This window comes from Panthera leo, chromosome D3, assembly GCF_018350215.1.
Source record: "Panthera leo isolate Ple1 chromosome D3, P.leo_Ple1_pat1.1, whole genome shotgun sequence".
Classification (NCBI taxonomy): domain Eukaryota; kingdom Metazoa; phylum Chordata; class Mammalia; order Carnivora; family Felidae; genus Panthera; species Panthera leo.
In genome coordinates, this window is record NC_056690.1 from 19,512,361 (window position 1) to 19,529,048 (window position 16,688).

The following is a 16,688-nucleotide window of genomic DNA, read 5'->3' on the forward strand; positions in this document are numbered from 1 at the left end:
GAGGGATGGCAGGGCAACCATGGACACCAGCTCAGCAGTGTCTGGGTGACCATTGCTGGTAACAGCAGGGCAGTGCCATGCACATTGGATGTAGTAGGAATTTACCTCAGGGGCAGCTGGGAAGCCTTCTTCCCATAGCACAGCTAGGGAAACTCATTGTCCAGGTGGGCCAGAGGGGCATGAATAGCCTATTCTGCACATTCTCACCCACTGACCAATAGGACAGGATCCCAGGGATCAAAGGTGAGCCAAAGATGACCCCTTGGCCAAAAGGGGCCTGAGAGACCATCTTGTCCATCCTCCTCCAGAGGGGCAAGGCTGCTGAGGGATCCCATAAGTCTGTGGCAGAGGGACAGTGGACGATGAAGCCTGGGGCTCCGAGGCCCAGAACTTCAAGTCCTGTTGAGAACAGAAAAGTCCCAAGCAGGGATGACAGGTGGATTTTCCCTCATATGCTGACTTTGACAAGTCCTGCTTGCCTGGACCACTTAGATGAGAAGGATTCTGAGGCCAACCCAGGAAAGCTGGGAGAGTGCCTACATGGGCAGCTGATGTGTGCCGAGGGTAAGAGATAGTGGGGCACAAGTGTCTCATATCTGTAGTCCTGAGGCCTCTCAAGGCCAGGTGAATCTAGAGGAGGGACTGGCCTTCCAGATGATCACCACAGTATACCCACAGCTGGGCAGTGAGAGGCTCCTGGGCAGCCAGAGCAGGTCTTTCCTGGCTCCTGACCTGCTAACGACAAGTGGCTGAGCTCTGGGGCTCAGCATGGTGCGTGGGCAGACACGGATGGCTTCCTATCACCCCTCCACGGTCATGGAAGGCACTGTCCATGCATGTGCAGGGAGTAGAGGCTTCGGATGCAGGCCCCAGCTAACAGCAACCCAGGCTGGAGGATGTCTTGCTCTCCTGGGTCTCGGGTGGACTCCCCTCCATTCCTGTAAGGTTGGAAAAAGTCACATGGCCTCAACTAAGCACCTGTAGCTGACACTGGGCAGCCTCCCTCCCCTGCCACTGGTACCCTCTGGTGACTCCACTGGTCCCAGCTGAGCTTGACCTCCTGGGCCTCTCAATCAAGGTCCTGATTACCTGGCACAGGCTGAGAGGCCTAGGATGTATTCTAGGTGGCGGAACAGCATGGGCAGAGACACAGACTAGAAGAGCCAAAGCCCGGACACATCCATGCAGCCAGGGATGCCCAGCCTGGCTCATGAGGAAGCTGCTGGAAGGGCAAGGAGAGCCAGGGAGGGAGTCTGAGCTGGCAGGCAGGGTCAGGGAGGCTGTGGGCCTGAGGTCCGAGTAATGGCAAAAAGGATAGCCCAGAGAGGACAGCACAGGGGGACGAGTTAAGGGAATGGGCTCTTGGGACAGGGGGATGGTGGACATAGATTTTAGGCTGCAAGCCTGCTCCCCAGTCCCCACCCTGCTGTCTGTACGCACGGATGAGGTCTCCGTCGCCGACCTGGAGCTGGGCACTGCTCCTCCTCTCCAAGTCCTGCAGAACCGACTGCTCGAATGCCAGGGCAGCTACACGGCTGAAGAACGCCTTCACATTCTCCCCTGTGGGCCCAAGAGACAGCCCTGACCCTGTCGCCTCTCCCCTCACCCACAGACGAATTTGTGAGCCAACAGGTGCGGGAGCCAGGGCGGCCCGCCTGTGGGGCTTCCTGAGGCGGCACAGTGCAAAGGATGGGGCGGGCTGGCCCGGCCTCCCACCTCAGGGGGCTCTGGGGCCCCCTGCCCTGGCAGCTCCCTCAAATCTGAGGCTTGGTTTCCCAGCATCTACTCTTCCAATTATTCGCCACTGAACATCTCCTGTGGGCCAGGCACTGGGATGTGTGGAGATCAGAGGGTGTCTGCTCTCTTGTCACTTTTGAGCACCTATCCAGTGAGCAGTTGTGAAGATTAATGTTCTGTCAACTTCCACATGGAGACTTTGTGTATCCTCCTCCAGGTGGAGGAGAGCACCCACCTGGGCACAGGGCTAGATTCCAACTCCTGACATGCACATGACCCTTGTGCAGCTAACAACCTATACAACTGCTCAGGGCAATCCTGCTTGGCCCATAGGAGAATTCTCAACGAATGTGCTGTTACTCTAAGAGGGTGGGTTCTCATAGGCACAGTGGATGTTGTCAGGAAGGGGCAGAGGGAACTGGGCATGGCCATTGCCACACTCTTATCTGTGTCAGGCTGGAAGTTGTGCTTCCACCCGTGGTGCCTATCCCACCATTACCTCACCAAGTCCCTGGCCAGATGTTTACCGCAGCCCCTCACCCAGGGCAAGGACTACAAGGCATAATGCCTGAGTCCCCAGAGCCACTGGGGCCTTCTATGAGCTATGCAATAACTGCATGTTATTTCATTTCATCCCTGGCAACAACCTGTGTTTTTAAAGTGTGTCCTTTGCTTCTCTGCATTTTCTAACTTTTCCACCATGAATACACATGGCTTTTATAATTTAAGACATGTTTTTTTTTTTAATATATGAAATTTATTGTCAAATTGGTTTCCATAAAAGACAACATGTTTTTACAGTAAAAACAAGATGAGATAGAAAGCATCACCCATTTCTCAGATGAGGACACTGAGGCTGAGAGATGTTAAGCATCTTGCCAGGGCTGAAGTAAACAGTGGCTCATGGGTGAAGGTGGCACAGGGACCGAGGGCTCACTGTGGCTGGGGCCCAGTGTGGCTGGAGGACAGATGGGTGGGATGTGGATGAGGGCCAGGGGGCCATGAGCAGTGTTGCAGTGTCTTTCACGATGACACCCGGGGAAGGGGTGGGAGCCCCCAGTTACTGGACCCTTCTATGTGCCAGGAGGTACCTCTTACCTGGCTACCTCAGGTGGGGGGTGGGCAGAATGGTACAGTGGTTACAGGTGAGAGCTATATTCCAATCCCAGCCCTGCCACTTCCTCCCTATGACCCTGGACATGACCCACAGGGATAAAATGGATCTGACTCAAGGAGGGAGGGGGTTGCATTACAGAACACAAGCATAGGGCCAGGTGTCGCTATTCCTGTTGCCCACGGGGGAGGGCTCCTAGTCTGCCTTTAGGGATGGGAGACTCCTCTCAAGCAATGGAAGGCCCTGCATCGTCACCAGCACAGCTGGCTGTGACTCAAGCATTCCACAGAGACACAGAAGGAAGCTCTGCATGCACTGTGGCAACTCACCTGTCTTAGCTGACACCGACCAGTACTCTGCCCGCATCTCGCTGGCCAGGCGCACAGCCTCCATTTCTGCCTGCTCACATGCAGCCCCTGACTGGGAGAAGCAGCCCTCCTGACCCAGCTTTCCAGGCCCTCCCTGTGGGGAGGCACTTCCTACTGGGCCACCTCCCTCCCCATGTCACCCTGGGATGGTCAGCCTCAGTGCACAGGTGGGGGTACACATCCCCAGGGGTGAGACCCCAGTGATCCCTCAGACAAGACAAAACAGGAACAGGGAACTCAGGTGCCCCTAACTTTCAGCTCCTGGCCTCCAAATCCCCATCTAGGCATGTCAGCACCACCCTCCATTCTCCAAGCTTAGGCTGAAAGTGCATGCATTTTCCCGGGCGCCATCCTAAGCCTCTAGCTCTGGCGTGCTCACCAGAAGGTCCTTCTTGGTTCCCACGAGGAACACGAAGCAGGAGCCTGGTTCGTTCTCCCTTAGCGCATCCTCCAGCCACTGCCTGGAATGCACAGAAGGAAGACAGGCTGAGGAGGGCATCCGTCTCCCTAGAGACGTCTGAAGAAGACCAGGGAATGGAGGGTGCAGACCTGGGTCCACCCGAGAGCTAGGAGCATTGAGCCTCCAGTTGCAGGGAGGGCACCTAGACCCAGCTGGCTGAGTGGGGCGCTGGTCCTGCCACCAGCTGGACTGAAGGTGGGTGGGGATGCAAAAGCACTTGTCAGGGGAGGTGAAGACCCTACCCTGGCAGCGCCCTCACCCTGTGTCAGCTTGGGTGAGTGCTGTCCTTTCATCAACTTAAACAATCACCCCAGCCTCCCTCACGGGGTTTGGGAGAAGCTGGATATGAATGCCCCAAGCCCAAGTGAGGTGAAAGGACTTTGGTCAATTCCCAATTCCCAGCAGAAGCAGATGGCCTCCCAGAATTGGTCATGTTACCAGGTCTCCTGACTGATCTCTACCCAAGACAGCAAATACTATCCCTTCAGACAGGACTGGATATACGTCATTTGTAGGACCCAGGGCAAAGTGAAAATGTGAGGCCCCTCCTCCAGCAATTATTAAAGCTTTCAAGATGGTGACAGCAGAGCATTAAAGCAAATGCAGGCTCAGGGCGCCTGGTGGGGCTCAGTCAATTAGACGTCTGACTTCAGCTCAGGTCATGCTTTCATGGTTTGTGAGTTCGAGCCCGCATCAGGCTCCCTGCTGTCAGTGCTCTCCCTCTCTCTCTGCCCTTCCTCCATGCACACTCTCAAAATAAATAAGCATTAAAAAAAAAAAAAAAAAGAAAAGCAAAGGCAGGACCTTGTGAGTGCTGGCCCCAGTATGACTGGGCTGCCCGTGTATCCTGAACTGGCCCTGCCTTCAGCAGATGGATGCAAATTTTAAAGGATAATTTGGCAAATTGGACAGTAAGTGGCCTGTGGGCAGTCAGTTCTGACAAGTGAGCCTGGTCATGTGCACCCACCAATGGGGGCCCAGCTCGTGGGTGTTCCCAAACCCAAGAGGACCACAGGGGCCACAGAGTCCCAGACTTGCCTGGTGTGCTCCAGAGTCTGCACATCAGTGAGGTCAAAGGCTGTGATGATCACTGTACACACAGGGAGAAGCCAAGAGCAGGTCAGCAACAGGTGAGGCCAACATGGTGCGACCAGGAAGGGCTCCCCTCATGCAGCTCCCTGCTCCCCAGGAGAAACCCAGAGAGGAGCCTGGCTCCCACACAACTGCCAGAGTGGTCCCCCAGGCAGTCGGCTCTGGTCCCCACTGTGGGGGCTGGGGAAGAGACACTCCATAGCTGCCCCTTGGGACCTACCTACCCACCACCCTTTCCAACCCATATCCAGAGGTCCAGCCCCAGGGGTTATCCAGGGAGGCAAGATGAGCTCATGGGCTCCTGTGTTCAAACTTCTCTTCTGCCACTTACAGCTGAGGGAGCTCAGATGAGGGTTTTAACTGCTGAGAGCCTCAGTTTCCCCATCTGTGAAGTGGTGAGAATGATATCTCAGGCTCTCAGGGTTGCCATGAGGATTAAGCAAGAACAGCTATTTTACAAGCTCTTGATCTAGGGCCTGATGCAGGGATTTTGACCAATGGCAGCTATGGCTATGAGGACAATTAGCAACAACCAGCTTTAGGAAAACAATTTCTGAGGAGCAAGGTAGACAGAAAATTGGGAGATGCAGCCGCTGCCCCCTAGGTGCCTCTCCTCAATGGCTCCGCCCTGGACCCGTTTTGTCCAGGGTGTCCAGGAGCCCGTTGGGAGTCCTGAGGGAAGCCCCATGTGGAGGACATTCCAGAGTGGCCCTGGGGAAGTGAGCGGGGCTGGGCAGAACCTTCCTCTGCACCTTGGCTGAAGGTTGTAGGAGGCCGCCTGAGGCAGAAAAGAATGGAAATGAAGGAGGACACTGAGGACCTTGATGGGGGTGGGCCAGGGTGCAGTTCCCAGGGGTGTCCCAGTGCCTCACACGTCATCCTCAGGACGTGTCATGCCCCTGAGAAGACGTGCCAGTGCAGGAATTCCAACCCACAGCCAAAGTGCTTATGGTTTGTTTCCTGTTTTTGCTTTTCTCAAATCTCAAATGGAAACTTGTAATTTCTTTACACCGGTACTGAGTAGACATAACTGTGCCTCAAAACTTGAGCCTGGTTTTGGAGCCTGTGAGCGGTTCTCATGTCTCCCATTGAAACCCCTTCTTCCTGGGAAGCTGGGGTCGGAGTGGGGAGCTTATGCTGCTGCCTACTGCCTGGGAGGCCTGCCCAGTGCCCGGGCCACCCCCACTACCCCCCATCCGCAGGTGCAGTCCTGTGGCCCTGCCACTCCTCCCCTCCAGCCTAGCCTCCCTGCACCTCCTCCAGGAGTCGACTATGCTCTTCTTTTCTTTTTAGGGGGTTTCTAGACATGCATCTCCCTCTCTGAGCATCCTTCTGAGCTGAAACTGTGGCTGAGACTCACAGGGAGCAGCCACCAGCACAGGGTCCCTGAAGGATGTGACTGCGGAGGCCAACCACCGGCCGGGTTGGCTGGAAGGCAGTTTCTTCATCCCAGAGGACTGGCCAGGAATTTTCTCAGTGGTCCTCGGAGGACAGATTTGGTGTCTGCGTGGAGGACCTGGACTTCTTGTTATAAGCCCAGTGGGAGCCTCCTGCTGTATGTGGTTGAGGGCCCCACCATTGCCATCACCCAGATGCTCACCCTGGGCACCCCGGTAGTAGGCAGATGCAATGCACTTGAACTTCTCCTGCCCTGCTGTGTCCCAGCTGTGTGGTGGCAAAGACAGAAAGGGAAACAGAGAGGTGGCAGATTAAGCAATTGCAGTGGTCTGAGCCAGCAGGCTAGTGGGGCTGTGGGTGGGCAGGCCTGAGGGCCCGTCCCAGCTACCAGCCAGTAGTCCCCGCCCACCAATTCCTCATGATCTCTTCCTAAGGTGCCCCATGGGGGAGCTTCCTGGCTGGATTCACCATGCCAGTGGAGGAGGGGGCATGGCCCAAGTAGTTCTACTGCCTGGATAAATGGAGTTGTAGCTTAGTCCCTTTGGACCATGCCATTAAAAAAGAGAGTATGTTCCCTGATATGCTTGCTCTGAAGATGTGGAAATCCACCTGCAGGGGAGGCCCTGTGAATGGGAATGGGGCTCCAGGCTAGGCTGCCAGCTATGGATCTGCCCTTGCTCATGTGTGGCTGGGCCATGGCTTCAACATTCTGTACTGCAGCAGAGGGGATGTTCAGGTTCTGGGTGGGGGGGTGGGAGTATATAACAGGGACATGGTTTGCATCTCCTGGGTGACTCTGAGCTCTGGCTCTCTGGAGGGGCACAGCCCTGACTTTATGGAAAAGAATGCCACAATCGATTAATGATGTCTGCCATGAGCACACTATAGGAGAGGGGGACACCCATGCTGAGATCTACTTGCTCTTGTTTAGAAACAGGCAGGTGATCAATATGCAGGCCTAAGCCTGAAAATCCATTCCCTTTTAAAAATAATAGATCGGGGTGCCTGGGTGGCTCAGTCGGTTGAGCATCCGACTTCAGCTCGGGTCATGATCTCACAGTTCGTGGGTTCAAGCCCTGCACTAGGCTCTGTGCTGACAGCTCAGAGCCTGAAGCCTGCTTCGGATTCTGTGTGTGTGTGTCCCTGTCTGCCCCTCTCCTGCTCATGCTCTGTCTCACTCTGTCTCTCAAAAATAAATAAATGTTAAAAAAATAAAATAAATAAATAGATCAGAATTTAACTCTTCAGCAAATGGAAAAGTAGACAAGCCATGAATAAGACCTCAAAAGTCTGAAATGTTTTCATGTGATTCAGCATGACGCAGAACATTTTGACTCTATTCTTTCATTAATTCATTCATATTGTCTTTCATTTCTGAAGATGACTCTGGATGGGAAGCTGGAGGGTGGCCTGGAGGTGGGGCCAGATGGATAGCTAGCAGTGGCCTCAATGTAGGACAATAAGAAGCCAAGCCAGGACAGTATCTGTTCTAGTTAGATGTGGCCAGTGGCCACAACGGGGAGCCCAGCACAGGCCATTCTCTGCACGGCTCCACCTAGGCTGCCCCATCAGCTCTGTGCTCCTCAGCTCTCCTGGCTCCGGAGCCCCTTGATCCCACAGCCCTGCATTTTCACAGCCTCTTCTGCTCTGGTCTGGCCCTGTACTCTCCCTTGTGCAAGATTCAGCAGTGCCACCTGTATCACTAGGACTGCACTGGGGCTGTCCTCAGGGAAGCAGACATTATCATGACAGAGTTAGGAGCTGAGGTCTATGAGAGGGTGACCTCCATCTTGATGACCATAGATTCCCCGGCTAAGCCCAAGCAGGGCATAGAGGATGGAGAAATGAAACCAGAGGAGCAGGGGTGAACCCCAGGGAGAGAGAAAAGAGAAGGGGACCAGGACAGAGGCAGTAGGCAAGAGGAGGTATAGGAGCAGCTGGGCAGAGAGCATAGAATGTGCCATGCAGGGCAGCTTGGAAGCGGGGAGGAAGCCACACAGGAGAGGGTAGGGCTGGTGACACAGAGAGGCCTGCAGTATCCTCCAGGTGCCAGAGGAGAAGGAAGGTAAGGTCCAGAGCTCTAGTGGGAAAGTGTGAGGCTGGGGAAAAGACTCTGGGCTGTTCTGAGGGAAACTGGAGGGAGAGGCTGAAGCCAGTGGGTCACTGAGAGGCAGAGACATGGGGTCTGGCAGGGAAGCAGACAGACACAGGGAAATGGAGCAGAGCGAGGGCAGGGGGTGGGGGTGGGGGTGGTACATCAGGCCTGAGGAAGGCACATGGACTAGGTGCCTTTTGGCTCCATTTTCCAGATGAGAACAGATGCTCACAGGCCTGAGGTGACTGGGATCACCAGGGGCCAGGCAGACCTGGACCCGGAGCCAGAACCTGAGGGGTGGGCATTAAGAGAGAATGAGGGTGAGTAGGCTCATTGGTCTGTGAGGCCTTTCCCAGGTCTGATGACCAATGTGAGACACCCATGGGGACTGAGGGAGTATACAGGGCCTCGGGGAACTGGAGAAGTCCAGTTTCACATAACTGTTCCTGTTTGTCCAGACAGGTCCTCACTGGGCACCACAGGGCACAGTCAACAAGGAGCTTACCAAGGCTTTCCCCAAGGGTCTCCTCCGCAAAGCCCACCCATGAGCCACACAGGAAATGCTGTGACATGATGGCGACTTACATTTGGAGGCTAAAGGGAATCCCAGCAATCTCAAAGCGCTCGATTTCAAAGTCTACCCCGATGGTGGCCTTGTAGTCACGGTCAAAAACATTCTTGCAAAACCTGCGGGAGTTGAGGGAGTCATCAGAGAGGCTGTGTGTGGAAGCTTTGCTCACGACAGCCAAAGTCTGCAGGCAATGAAAAATTCACCCTGTAGGGAATATAAGGAGATGATGGTTCACAGGGATAGACCCTAGATGGAATGAGCTGCCAACAAGAGCTTTATGGGGGTGGAGCAGCAGCCTGGAAGGCAAACACTGCAGGTCAGGGCCAATGAGGTATGAGCCCGTGGTCCCAGGGTATGGTGTCATGAATGCCAGGCTCCTGGGATGCTGCGCCCTCCTCCTGACCTGCCACTCCCTGGTTCCCTGTACCCCCTCTGGAGACATGGTTCCCATCAGCCAAGCAGTTTGGACTACGACAAAGTTATATGGGCCTCCCAGGCAAAAGTGTGACAACCGGTGCTGGGAGGTGTGGCGGCAGGCATACCTGTGGATGAGGCTGGTCTTGCCCACGTAGAGATCGCCAACGACAACCACCTTGGAGAGTCTGAGCCTGTGAGGGATATGGGTGTGTTGCTCTCAAGCTTGGCCACAGAGCATCTTCACACATATGGGCCCTTCCTTCCCTGAGCTCCCCACTCATGAACCACCCCTCAATCCTTGACAGGGGACAGGCCACCTGCTGAGACACTCTGGGATGTCTAGCCCCATCCCTGGTATTCAAAGGGGAGGGCAGGAGGGTCTGCATTTGTTCTGGGGACTCTGCCGTTTCTGGGGCCATACCCTTGTGCCACTGGGCCAAGCTCTGTCATGAGGATAAGAATTGGGCATGATGAGAGGCTGAGTCTTGGGCTGACGGGGTGGAGGGAGGAGTCCTAGGTGGTGTGATCTACAAGCTGGGGGTGCAGTAAGGAACCAGGAGCCACTGATGCAGACATAACACCCATGTGCAGGGAATACAGGCGTGGGGGAAGAGAGCCCCTGCATGCTCATACCCCCCCTGGGGCTGCATGGGCTCTTGCTCTTTGCAAGCAGGTGCTCCCTGACCAGGACACCATGGCCACCAACTGCCTTGGAGGTATCTGCAAGGTCCAGGCAGGCCCCAAGAGGTGAGGAGTGGACAGGAGTCGGACCAGGACACGGCACCAGGCTGTGGCTTGAGGCCAACCGGCTCTGAAGTTCTTGGGCTCCCCGGGGACCCTGCTCACTGAGAACAGCCACAGCCTCACCCTGTGTGTGTCCTGCACTCCCTGCGGCAGCATGCCTGGGACTCCTGGTGATACTTTAAGTTTCTGCAGCTCGCGCCACAGGAGCTCAATGGGGAAACATTTGACCAGGCACTCCCTCTGCTGGCAGACCGCGAGAAGGCACTTGTGTCACCTGGTGACCCGGTGTAGTTCCCCTGGTCATGTCCGAGAGTGCAGCAGCTGTGTCTTCTCTGCTCCCAGCTGGCTTCTAGTTCTGGAGCAGGGCGGCCCTGACTCCACTTCCCAGATGAAGGAGTAAAGGTACTGCTGAGGTACTGTGGGAGTACCCACTGTGCCTCAGTTTCTGCACGTCCCAGAACTGTTGTTGAGGGTCAGAGAGGTCATCTGCGTGAAGCACCTTATAAGGTACCAGTACGTCCTAACTGGTGGCCAATGCTCTCAGCCCATGACCATGGCTGCTTTGGCTATTCTGACCTGAGCGCAGCCTCACCTTGTGCCACCTTGGGAGCCTCAGTGCTGGGTGTCCGCTGCCACCTCACTATACCGGGCGACACCTGTGAGCTCAGCGGACTGCCTGAGCAGACTGTGAGCTCCTCAGGAGGAGAGGCAGAAGCAGGCCCTGGTCCCTGTGTGCCAAGAGGAGTAACTGCTAACTCCCTGTGCTGGCAGAGCTGGCTGCTGCCAAGGCAGGAACGAGGCGGTGCCAGGCGCTACAGGAATGAGGTGGTACCAGGTGCTGCCGAGGAGGGAACAGGACAGACACGGCCCATGCCCTCACAGGCTAGGTCTCGTGAGGAATCCAGATAGGCAAACTCGGAATTCTGTGAGCTAAGTCCTTGGGACCCAGAAGCACACAGGAGGGGCACCCCACCCAGCGCAGGCTGGGGAGCAGGGGTGATGGGGGACTCCCCTGACACTAGACTGTGAGCTGAAAGAGTAGGAAAGACATTCCAGACAGAGCAAGCAGACATACACGGAGAGAGACCTCAGGCTGAAAAGTCATGGCGTGACTTACTGAGAAAAGGGAAAGTCGTTCTCTATGGCAGAGGTGGGTCAAGCAAAGCCAGATCAAAATCCCCATCAGCTCCAGGCCTGTACTGGGCTGCACAGGTGTCATCTCTGTGTTTCATTTGTTCGTTCATACATTTATCCATGCATTCATTCCTTCTTGCCACCTCCCCACACATCCTGCACCCCCTGGCATGTGGGGTCACTCACCCGACGGTCCCCGTGTTCCTGCTCTGGCAGGTGCTGCTGACCTGCCCGTGAAAGTGCTCCTTGAGCTGCAGGCAGGCGTCAGGGGTGTACCACTGGAGAAAGACAGACAAACAGGTGGGCACTGTACCCTGTGAAGCCACGGCTCCATCACCAAGCAGGGCAGCGAGGTGGTGACTTGTTTCCCAGCATTCTCTCCCGCCCCAGCCTTGAAGCTCCAGCTTCATTAGCTTTCTCTGATCCCTCTGTCACATCTGTCTTCTATCCCATCAGTGGCCCTGAGGCTCCAGGGTCTTGTGAGTCCTGAGGAGCAACAGCAGAGGCCAGGCCAGACCAAAGGACCCAGGTGGTGACTTGGAGAGCTGGGTCTAGCCTGGGGCAGCTGTGCCTTTGCTGTGGGCATGTGGCAGATCTCTGTCCTCTCGGGGCCCCTCAGGGTGAGATAAGGGGTGGGCTATGAGGGCCCTTTTAGCCTCCAAGGTCCTTCCATACTTTCTGCAGATCTTGGGTGCCATTTTTCTTTAAAAATATGCATATGTGCACATGGGAAATGTCCTGGAGGGCTCTTTTCATCTTCCACATTTCTTGGAAGGCAAAACTGGGCTATGGTTTAAGAGTACGATCTCTCTTAAACAGGAAGAGGAGGACCTGTGTCCACTCTTAGCTGCTGTGTGATCCCAGACAGCTGTCTAATGTCTCTGAACTTTAATTTCCCCATCTGTTAAGACTTCAGAAGCCTGGAGGCATAGAATGAAATCATGTTGTAAAGCCATCAGGGCAGACCCAGCCTGGCACATATTAAGTGCTCAGCAAATGTTCACAGCTATTAAGAGGTCATGACACATGTTGAGTGCACTTTTGTTTTATAATTGGAAAAGACGATATTAAACAAGCTGAAGGTGACTGTTATGTTTTACTCTCAGATTGGCGGAGGCTAAGGATAGAACATGGTAAGGACACGGGGAGAAGGGCATCGTTGGAAGCTGTTGGTGTTCTCTGCTATGATATGGTAGTAGTCCCCCGGGCCGCCCTCTGTGTCCTTCAGAGGGGCACTGCTTGGACCCACAGCTCCCCTATGGCAAGAGCTCCACCTCCTCCTTTAGCCCTAGTATTTCTTCTGCGTTCCCAGCCACTGAGATGGGCTCTTCCCTGGCCCATGTGCCCCCACAGCTCCATGTGGGACAGAGGAAGCAGGGACAGTGGAAGGAGCTTTACAAAAGGGTAAGTCACAACATCTCAGTAGGCCCGTTTCCTCATCAGTAAAGTGGGGATACTCATAACAGCAGCTCTTCATATGGTCATTGAAGGATCAAAGGGGTAATGCAGGTGAACAGCTTAGCCCCGTGGCCCACATTCATGTGGAACAGTGTCAGCTACTTTAGGAGAAAGCTGGCTGCTTTTTCTTATCGACTTCCATGTCGGCTTCAAAACAGGGGCCAGCCTGGCCAAAGTGGTCATTAGAGGAATCCCACCATTTTGGATGCACTGAAGAAATGTAATAAGGAAGACTGGGCAGGAAGCGTGGGCTGATTTTGGATACAGGGAAACTGAGGCACAGAGTAACAGGAGTTACTGACCATGAATTTCTCAGGTGTGAAATGGTGTGGCCCTGGGATACAAGATGAAATGCCACAGATGGGAGTGGGGAGAATATTACCCTCTGTGAAAACACGATGGATGCCCCAGGGTAGGGGAAGGTTGGAGCTCTGGAGTCAGACCCACATCAAGTCCTGGCTCTGCCACACCCAGCTGTGTGATGCCAGGCAGCTCTCCCTACTTCTCTGAACCTTGTTGGTCTTCTCTGTAAACGGGGTCCTCTGTCCCTGAACTGTTTTGTGCCCATCACACTTCCCTTCCTTTTGCCTCATGAAACATCTGTGTCCATCATCCCTGGTTACCACTGTCAAGCTTTCTAGGGAAGCAATTGCCTGGGCTTCTGTTGAGATGGAAAATTCTGGGGGAATTGTCCACAGATCTGAGGCACCACAGCTTTCTCTGTGGGTGTGTAGAGGAAGAAAAGGTGAGAAGATATGGTTGCAGACCCAAGTTACCCAAAGTCCTACAGCCATCTCCTTCCTCCTTAACAGTCTGGGCACAGAACTCAAGAAAAGAGGTCACTCTACAGAGAGGATTTTTCCCTCCATGCCTGTCCCAAGTCACATGGAGGCAACCACTGACAGCAGCATCTCATGTGTCCTTCCAGAGGTATTTTTGGCATGTACAAACACATACATTTGTTTTCTCCCCTCTCCTTTTTTCCACCCATGGAAGTACACTACACACTGTTCCCTTCCTTGCATTTTACTTAATTGACTTTAGCCATTACTGCACATCAGCTCCTGAAGGGAAGGAAGCCTCATTCTTCCTCACGTCTGTTAGGAAGTAGCATTTTGCTGTTGAAGCAGCCCCCTCTGGAGGACATTTACATTGTGTCTGACCTGTTTTACAAATTGCTTCAATGCCTGGCCTTGAATGGCTGGATCAGAAGGCAGGGGCAGCACAAAGGTGGGAAATACTGTCTCACTGCCCTCTATAGGGGTTGTACTGATTTGCATCCCCTGATGCAATTAACACTGGATTTTAATACACATGGCAGAGAGCTGTGGGTTTTCAGCAGGAACCAAGCCGAATGGTAAAGAGGGACACCCCCGGATTTGGTTTCAGGAAACTAGAATACTATTTTGATAACAGTAGTAATAATGAGAAAGGCAGAAATACCCACAACGCGGGTAAGGGAGCTCCCATTTACCAAGAGCCAGGCACCCAGTGTGAGAGGAGTTATCCTTATGTATCAGCAGCTGAGAGGTTGAGTGACGTGCCCACAGTCACACAGTTAAATGACAGAGTCAGGATTCACACCCAGGACTGTCTGACAGCAAAGTCTGTGCCTTTAACCTCCATGCCACCCTGTCTCCTGGTGTCACCCTTAACTTGCTGGTCCACTTTGGGAGAGTCAACACCAAATCTCCCTGCTTCTCTAAACTCTGGTAAGTTCCCAGGGTCTGTTAGTGAGGGACTGATCTCCTAGGCTCCTGTGCTTTGTTTCCAGTGATGAATGCAGGTGGGGAAATGTGGATTTGGACATGAAACACACATAAAGGGCTGGCCTAATGACTCTCTACCTTAGGGAAGCTGGTGATGATGCGGTCCCGGCTCACAGGTGGCCCCAAAGGCGTCAGGGAGGACCTCATCCTTCCAGAATGTCCTGTGGACCCAACCAGGGGAGAGTTAGGGAGCTGTGCAAAACCCTGGGGACTCAGCCTCAAGTTTATGTTTAACTTCTCAGCAGCTTTAAACATTGATCCTGGCTTCCTTCTCAGTCAGGGATACTGGCCAGAGGTCATCTCTTTCCATCTGCAGACAGTATGGTTGGGGTGGGGGTGGAGGGAACCAGGCTTTCCTAGTCCTGCCTGAGAGTCAGGAAGACCTGGGTCTCCTTCTGCCGGGTATCCAACCAGGAGAGGCTGCTCTCTGAACTTATCACTGGGGTGCGAGTGAGGCATTGCACAAACGCTGAGCTGTGCATCATGGAGGAGGTGGAGGAAGTGGAGGAAGTGGAATTGCGGTGGTGAGGGGTGGTCCCTTGCTCCTAGTCTCTAAGGGATTAGGGTTTGGGTGGTGGTGGGGGCTTAGGTTACAGCCCACAGGCGTTTCCCTGTACCCCCTCACCATGCCCAGCACCTGGCCCCTCAGGCCTATTCAACAGTCCTGCATCTTCTGTCTTTCCCCTTTCCCCACGAGGGTGGCCTTGGCCGAGGCCTTAACCAGGCCTATCGTCCTCCCGGATCTAATCTGACTCTCCTTCAGGACCAACACAGGCCTGGCCCGAGGTGGGCGCTCAGGGAATGAGGCCCCGGGGCTGCAGGCCTCGGCTTTCAGGTTACCTCGGTGAGAGGTGGGCGGGGGCGCGGAGCCCTCCCAAACAGGGCCTCCGGGACAAGCCCATACGGGGGCGAACGAGGTTGGGGCAAGGGTATGGCGGACTCACCCACGGAGGTTGCGAAGGCTCCAGAAGCTTGGTGACCTGGTCAGGCTGGGCCCCGGGCAGCGATCACCATGACAACGAGCACCACGCGAGACCCGCCGGCTTCTGACGAATCCAGGGCGTCGGGGACGGGGTCTGGGCGGGGCTCACAGCGGAAAGAGTCCCACACGCAGATAGCGCAGTCGGTCACCGTAGCAACCGTAGCCTCTTGGGGAACGGCGGAACCCTCCAGGACACTGCACAGGCGCCTGCGATCACCTTGGTAACAAGGGCCGGAACTGGCAGGCAGGCTGTGGGAGGGGGGCAGGGCGGGTCCAGGGGCGGGGCCGAGGCCCTAGGGGTGGGGCTGAGCGTGGAGAGACTCGCGCACCCGCCTCCCTGGGATAGGTGGTGGCTCAAAGGAACGGATAGAGATTATGTGAAGTATTTAAATATTTATTTTCAGAATATTAAATATGATTTTTTATGGTTATCTAAATTTTTTATGTTTTTCTTTATATATTGGTATGAAGGGATCTCCAAGATCCCTTGACTTCTTGTTCTCACAACCCATATCTGACTTATCGGTACATCCAGTAGGTTCTACCCTGAAAATTTGTCCAGTATCCTCTTACTCTCTTCCACTTCCACTAGTATTGCTCATGTCCCAGCCATTATCTTCTCTCCCTGCAGCTGGTCGCCTTGCCTTCACCCTTGCCCCTGACCTATTCCCAGCTCAGCAACCCCAGGGATCCTCCGGTTAAAACAGATCAGATCATGGCAATCTTCCAATGCCTCCTCATCTCTTCAGAGTAATAAAGTCTTTACAATGGTCCAAGAGGCTTCACCTAATTTGCTCTGGCCTTATTTCCTCTCTTATCATCTTCTTCTTCTTCTTCTTCTTCTTCTTCTTCAATTTATTTTATTTTAGGCACACCTGGGTGGCTCAGTCAGTTAAGCCACCGACTTCAGTTCAGGTCATGATCTCATGGTTCATGGGTTGGAGCCCCATGTGGGGCTCTGTGCTGACAGCTCAGAGCCTGGAGCCTACTTGGGATTCTGTGCCTCCCTCTCTCTATGCCCCTCACCTCACAAAGCTCATGCTTTGTCTCTCTCTGTCTCTCAAAAATGAATAGATGTTAAAAATTGTTTTAATAAAATAATTTTTTATTAATTTTTTTTTTAATTTTAGAGAGAGAGAGCACATCGGGGAGAGAGGCAGAGGGAGGGAGAGAGAGAATTTTAAGCAGGTGCCACTCGGAGCCCGATGTGAGGCTTGATCCAATGACCCTGGGATCATGACCTGGGCTGAAATCAAGAGTCAGATGCTCAACCAACTGAGTCACCCAGGAGACCCTCCTCTCTTATCTTCTACTGTTTACTCCCCAACCCCCCATCCCACACAGGCTCC

General features: G+C 54.2%; 1 protein-coding gene across 1 annotated transcript; it reads right to left on the reverse strand.

The window, feature by feature from the left end:
• Positions 1-783: 783 nt before the first annotated feature.
• On the reverse strand, positions 784-14,976 carry RAB36 (RAB36, member RAS oncogene family). Its single transcript, XM_042911105.1, has 10 exons — positions 14,436-14,976; positions 11,317-11,408; positions 9,378-9,443; positions 8,850-8,951; positions 6,372-6,436; positions 4,718-4,769; positions 3,599-3,680; positions 3,181-3,271; positions 1,441-1,560; positions 784-938 (listed from the first exon to the last, which is right to left on the reverse strand). The coding sequence occupies exons 1-10, from the start codon at positions 14,610-14,612 to the stop codon at positions 874-876; spliced, it is 912 nt and encodes a 303-aa protein (XP_042767039.1). The 5' UTR covers positions 14,613-14,976; the 3' UTR covers positions 784-873.
• Between the last annotated feature and the right edge of the window lie 1,712 nt (positions 14,977-16,688).

Bases quoted from the DNA above. Each gene is read 5' to 3' on its own strand.
- RAB36 (XM_042911105.1), bottom strand. From the start codon at position 14,612: ATGTTTAAAGCTGCTGAGAAGTTAAACATAAACTTGAGGCTGAGTCCC. The intron at 11,409-14,435 runs GTAGAGAGTCAT...GTCTTTCTCCAG, and splicing joins TCATCACCAGCTTCCCTAAG to TGGTACACCCCTGACGCCTG. The intron at 939-1,440 runs GTGCGTACAGAC...CCAACCTTACAG, and splicing joins CGGCGACGGAGACCTCATCC to GAATGGAGGGGAGTCCACCC.